Source organism: Callithrix jacchus, chromosome 5 (genome assembly GCF_049354715.1).
Source record: "Callithrix jacchus isolate 240 chromosome 5, calJac240_pri, whole genome shotgun sequence".
Taxonomy (NCBI): Eukaryota; Metazoa; Chordata; class Mammalia; order Primates; family Cebidae; genus Callithrix; species Callithrix jacchus.
Window position 1 is genome coordinate 91914511 of NC_133506.1, and position 6732 is coordinate 91921242.

The window sequence follows — 6732 nt, forward strand, 5'->3', positions numbered from 1 at the left end:
ACCACGAAGCTCTTACGTTATGACGCACAGCATGGAAGAGGAGTCCTGACTTAGTGAGAAGCCCAAGTAAAGTCTTTTATGAGAGGAGAGACTCTTCTGAAGAAACATAACAAATGGAGGGAAGAGCTTTTGACAATCACCAAATAAGCCAAAAAAAGGGGGGGGGTTGCCTTACATGTCCACACCCTCCATAGACGAGGTATAAATGCTCTCCAGAGGAAGGAGACCCACTGCTCTGCAGCTTGGAGATTTTGGACTCTGTCTTCAGCTGGGCACTCACTCCTTTCCTCCCTGCACCATGCCCTACAACTTCTGCCTCCCCAGCCTGAGCTGCCGCACCAGCTGCTCCTCCCGGCCCTGCGTGGCCCCCAGCTGCCACGGCTGCACCCTGCCCGGGGCCTGCAACATCCCCGCCAACGTGAGCAACTGCAACTGGTTCTGCGAGGGCTCCTTCAATGGCAGCGAGAAGGAGACCATGCAGTTCCTGAACGACCGCCTGGCCAGCTACCTGGAGAAGGTGCGTCAGCTGGAGCGGGAGAACGCGGAGCTGGAGCGCCTCATCCGGGAGCGGTCCCAGCAGCAGGAGCCCTTGCTGTGCCCCAGCTACCAGTCCTACTTCAAGACCATCGAGGAGCTCCAGCAGAAGGTGAGGGGGTGGGCGACACAGTGCTTCTAGCAGGAAGCTGTCAGAAGAGAATCTGAGCTCTGATTGAGAAACAATGTGGGCTCTTGATGTGAATAAAAAGCTGAACACTGGCCTTTTTATTTTGTTTTCTTGAGGGCCCATCTAATCTTAGGCTTGGGACTGTTAAGTCTAAATATTTGCATAGTGGTAGTCTATGTGGAGGTAGCAGCACTTTGCATAAAAGAGCTGTAATTAAAAATGACCTCTGAATGCTTCCCTGCACTTGCCAAGCTCCAGATTATTATCCTTGAGGTGAGAGAAAAGGACTGAGTCCAGAGGAAGCTGGGGAAATGGAATCTTTTGTAAAGATTGGGTGGTTTTCTCTCTCCCTCATCTGAGCTTTCGGCTGCTTGGACTGCTGGCTGCCTCTCTTCTGGGTTCCTACTTACCCTGACTTTATCGTCCTCACCTTCATGCCTCTGGGCTTTTTCTGGTGCACAGTGTCCAGTGAGAGCCTAAAATGTTTGGCCAAAATAGGGAAGATTGGAAATTACCTAGGACAAAGTAGTTCCCATTGTCCGGGACATCTGGGAGCATGTGGCCTCTTCCCTGATCCAGCCCCTTGCCATGGCTAGTTTACCTATTTATTTATTCCACTTGACTGAAAGTTTCTTGAGGGGAGGATCAAGCACTTACTGATATTTTTGTCCTCAGCTCCTAGTATTGCCAGACACATAGTAGGTGTTTTTCATAAATGGCAACTATTATTATTATCAGCTTCTCAGTATTGCTCATTAGGAAAGAAAAAAAATTATCTACTTATACTTTTTGCATATTTTGATGTTCTTTTTCCAAATATGATTTTGGAAATAGTCATTGAGTACCTATTGTATATAGAAAGCATTTAATAAGATAGACAGTGATTTCTCATCGTGATCCTTCCAAGGAAGTGAATTAGTAAGGACTGCCCTTGGTGAAAAATGACGAGGTCCTTGCTCATTCTTGAATGTTTTGGGTCTTCTAGATCCTGTGTGGCAAGTCTGAGAATGCCAGGCTTCTGGTGCAGATCGACAATGCCAAGCTGGCCTCAGACGACTTCAGGACCAAGTGAGTGGGCAAGCGGGGTGTTCCTGTTTATTCCTCGTCTCTGGCTGTTCTCCTTCCCTTTAGCCTGTTGTCAACACAAGCTAAACACACATTGACTGAGCTATGTTCTATATGCTTTCCCCAAGATTCACAGAGCCACTGCACACCGTAGCTGAGGTCCTTTCCCCAGGCTTTAGACTGCCTTCACTCCTGCTTCTCCTCTGTAAAGTGGCATCCCCAGTCATACTGTGAGTCAGTATAGACATCCTGGTCCCTGATGTTCTCCTATGCACAGAACCCATTCATGAGAATACAGAATGTGGGAAGTATATTATTTGGGAAATCTTAGAGTTTATCAGCTTTTATCCTAAATCCACTGGCTTCCTTTTTTCTTTTTTTAGAGACAGGGTCTTTCTCTGTCACCCAGGCTGGAGGGCACTGGTGCAATCAGATCTCACTGTAACTTCAGATCCTCAGATTCCTGGGCTCTAGCAATTCTCCCACCTTAGCCTCCTGAGTAGCTAGGAGTACAGGAGTCTGTCCACTGGATCTTTAAAAATAAAATTACCAGTGCCTTTTCCTCCAGAAACTGCTGCTTGATGCTGAAAACCTAAACAGAAGAGATGGCTATAAAAACTACAAACCCTAATTTCTAATTGCCTGACAAACCAAGCTAAAGCAGCATCAAGGCCAAGCCTGTTCCTGCTCACCCTGTTCCTGACCCTCCTATGATCACAGATATGAGACAGAACTGTCCCTGCGGCAGCTGGTGGAGTCGGACATCAATGGCCTGCGCAGGATCCTGGACGAGCTGACCCTGTGCAGGTCTGACCTGGAGGCCCAGGTGGAGTCCCTGAAGGAGGAGCTGCTCTGCCTCAAGCAGAACCACGAGCAGGTGAATTCCCTGAAGAGTGATGGGCTCAGACTCGCCAGGGCCTGTTTCATAACCGCCCCAGGATCCAGGACAGGCTGTCAGTAGAGGCTCAATTAGCCAAGGAAGTAATGCTACATACAGAAAGGGATATGTAGAGATGAGTAACCTAAAGATCTGTGACATGAGATTAGGATTTTTCTGCCAGAGGCAGGAGGGAGAGTGAGGAAGTTGGCAAGTCCAGTAATGAGGAAAGTTCAGTAACAAGGCAGCAGCCACAGCCCCTCTGGCACCCAGTTTAGGGTGCACGCTGCAGCAATCTTTTATTCCAATTCTCCATTTGTAGCTGGAGAAACCAGGAAGGCATAGGCCCACCAGGAAGGGGGCTGAGCTGGAACAAAATGCAACTCTCCTCGTTCCTATCCAGAGCTCTTTCTGCTGTTCAGTGTTGCTTGGAAACAGCCTTGAGCAAAACACTCACTGTCACGGCTTAGTCAGTTGGACAAAAAAGGAGACATGTATTTTATGCAACCGGCAATCTGAGAACAATGTAAACGGTGACAGTTAATATTAATCAAGTGCTTAGTATATGCCAAACATTGTGCTAAGTGCTTTAGGACTCCGGAGGCAGTTCTCATTTTAAGATGAAGCAATGCATTAAGTGGTAGAGATGAGGTTGAATTCAAAGTTGTCTGAAATCCGCCTAAGCCTAAGTACCAAGCTATGTTTAGCAGTGAAGTGAACGGATAGTTATTGCTTTCAGCAGACTCTATGCTGGTGGAATTGACAAATCACCCTTTAAGTCTCTTCTCTGTGAGGATGGCAGATTTTCAAGTAAGCATTCTGTATTTCCTCTTCAGCCAGACTCTTCTTTTTATTACCCATGCTTAAGAGTCATCCATATGAGGCCATATGGTACACTAGGAAAAACACTGAACTGGGCATTTGGGGACCAGAGTTTAAATCATGGCCTGCCATGTATCACCTCTGAGCCCAAATTACTGAATCTCTTTAGATGAGGAGTGGTGCATGGAATACAAAGAGCAGAGAGAGGTCATGGGCTTGAAAGTACTCTGTAAAAAGTGGAGTATGCAGATTAGTCATTGAATATAGATCCTGGTTAATGGGAGAATCAGAAGGAAAAAAATTTCTTGAAAGCTTAAGAATGATCAGAAGTTGAATTGCATTCTCTTAAGGAGAGCAGCAATATCCTTTGTGAGATTTAAAATGTTGCCCTTTCTCCATCAGGAGGTCAACACCCTGCGCTGCCAGCTTGGAGACCGCCTCAACGTGGAGGTGGACGCTGCCCCCGCTGTGGACCTCAACCAGGTCCTGAACCAGACCAGGAGTCAGTATGAGGCCCTGGTGGACACCAACCGCAGGGAAGTGGAGCAGTGGTTCGCCACGCAGGTGAGCATCTAAGTACGTGGCCACTCAGGATCTGAGGACCACCCCAGGACCCTGGAGGCAGGGTCTGATCCTTTCTCCCCGTGGGTGTTACAGACTGAGGAGCTGAACAAGCAGGTGGTGTCCAGCTCGGAGCAGCTGCAGTCCTGCCAGGCAGAGATCATCGAGCTGAGACGCACGGTCAATGCCCTGGAGATCGAGCTGCAGGCCCAGCACAACTTGGTGTGTATTGTTCAGCCCTGCTGGTGAGCGATGGGACGTTGGGAGGCAGAGTCCCAGGGCTGCCCTTGGGACCACACGCTCTCCTTAGCTCTTGGAGCTGTGACTTCCTTGGAATCCTATGAAGAAAGGCTTTGAAGGAGCAGCTCTCTGACATTCCTGATCTTCCCCACCACAGCGAGACTCTCTGGAAAACACGCTGACGGAGAGCGAGGCCCGCTACAGCTCCCAGCTGGCCCAGGTGCAGTGCCTGATCAGCAACGTGGAGTCCCAGCTGGCGGAGATCCGCGGTGACCTGGAGCGGCAGAACCAGGAGTACCAGGTGCTGCTGGACGTGCGTGCCCGGCTGGAGTGTGAGATCAACACGTACCGGAGCCTGCTGGAGAGTGAGGACTGCAAGTGAGTGTGGGGCTAGTAATTATTTTCCTTGGGGCATGTGAGGTTGCTATGGAGATGAATAGTCTTCTTGATGAAAATAAATTTATAATTTCAAGTTTTTGTTTGGAGGCAGTCCAAAGAAGAACAATATTCTTATACAAAGCCCTTTTAGTATTTTCCTATCTCTTTAGCTCATTTTACTCTAAGTTGATGCGATGATTTTCTGTCCACAGGCTCCCCTGCAACCCCTGTGCCACAACCAATGCATGTGAAAAGCCCATAGGGCCCTGTATCTCGAATCCCTGTGGCGCATGTGCTCGGTGTGGGCCTTGCAACACATTTGGGTGCTAGAGGGCCAACCCCCAGGAGGAGAAGGAAGGCATCAGTCACACCTCAACTCTACTTCATCCCAACATCTCCAACAGTGACCATGCTTTGGAAAGAGGCGGAAGCCTTCCTATCAGCCCTGGCTTCCAGGGGTCAGCTCTAGCCTTCCACTGTATTCCCTGGCTTGATTGTCCAGCAGAAGGCTGCAAACTCTGTCTTCTGAGTCACAGAGCGAGACCTACAGCAGGATGAAGTAATAACTATTATCATAAAGACACATTTGCATGACATGTTATACTTTAACATAATGTATCTAAATGTGATTTAGATTCCATTAAGTGTGCTAGAGCCTGTGTGCATGCTATGAAACAGAACATAATTGGAGTAAATCTTCCTTGTCACTCTTTTGGTCTCTGGAGATGCAATAAAAATCCTTTGTTAACCTCCTAGTAAACTTATTCAAAAGCTATAATTGTATATTTCACTCATTAATTCCGAAATTGGTTGTCTTGCATACATTAAAAAAGTAACCAGTGTTTTTCCATCAGATAAAGGGGTTATTCACCCCATACATGGTCTGTGACTTCCTTAAATGGAAAAGTCTCCATCAAACACTGTTAACCTAGATTTATTATTTGGGAAGAAGGTGGTGGGGAAGGAGAATGGTAAATTCATATGAAAGTGTCCTTAGAGATACAGGATTTATTTATTTTGAGACGTTAAGTGCAGAGATCTGAAAACATTTGGAATAAAAAGAAAACTGTACTAGGGTAACACAAATCTATCATCTTAACATACGGTATATAGTCTCATGTACATATATGCATAAGCACATATCATATAAGCATATGTACACCACACGCAGGAATAGGTGCATGTACACACACACACACACACACACACACACACACACACACACACACACTGTGCTGAAATGTTTAGGTAGAAAGTAGGAAGGAACAGCAAAGGGTAGAGGGGTATAGTGGCCAGGAGGAGTGTGGGATCTGCTAGGCTGGATGGTGGAAAGGTGCCTCAGGTTCCCCTTCCTCTCTTTGTCCCTGCCTCGGTGGTCAAGGATTCCCTGTGACTTTCTGTGATGTGGACCTGTTCTCTGCTGGAGTGCACGCTCTTTCTCAGTCGCCTGGGATCCACGTCAGGTGATGGGGAACTGTGAGTGGGTTATTGGATGGAAAAGCTTCTTTTGTCCTAGTAAGCCTTGAGATTTGGTCCCATGTGTTTTTATTTATATGCAGTTGGGACCATTGTTCTGTCACATTACTGCCTTCAGTGATGTCCAGATTTACCAATGTTTAAATGGGGAGAAATGCCAGATATAGGTGAAGGGAAGGAAGGCAGCAAATCACACTGCCACATGTGTACCTATGCAACTATCTTGCATGTTCTTCACATGTACCCCAAAACCTAAAATGCAATAAAAAAACCCACGCAAATGGTAATCAAGTAAGGAAACGCAAGGCCCGGCCTGCAGATGAGACTGATTCTCGTTTTTCACTTCTCTACTCCTACTTTTCTAAATCAATGATTGAAATGAAGAGACATTGAGAATGAGAACTCTTAATAAGATGAGAATATCATCAACCTATGAGAACAGGTAGGGAGGGGCAGGAGGTAGAGTGGGGGTTGGAAATCCTCTCTAAAACTTGCAGACCATATATATATATATTCAGGTGTGATAAGATGTCCAGGGAAAAACACCAAAAACCCTGCATTCTGGGCTGTGGACACCAGAGGGCAGCTAAGGAGACCAGCCCTCAACACTTGTTCGGGGCCACCTTCTCTCCGCAGGTGTGGGCCAGTC

General features: G+C 47.2%; 1 protein-coding gene across 1 annotated transcript; it reads left to right on the forward strand.

Moving 5' to 3' along the window:
* The first annotated feature begins 229 nt into the window (after window positions 1–229).
* On the forward strand, window positions 230–5355 carry LOC100402229 (keratin, type I cuticular Ha3-I). Its single transcript, XM_002748619.6, has 7 exons — window positions 230–646; window positions 1650–1732; window positions 2450–2606; window positions 3831–3992; window positions 4086–4211; window positions 4387–4607; window positions 4820–5355. Exons 1-7 carry the CDS (start codon window positions 299–301, stop codon window positions 4935–4937), a joined length of 1215 nt encoding a protein of 404 aa, XP_002748665.5. The 5' UTR covers window positions 230–298; the 3' UTR covers window positions 4938–5355.
* Window positions 5356–6732: the final 1377 nt, after the last annotated feature.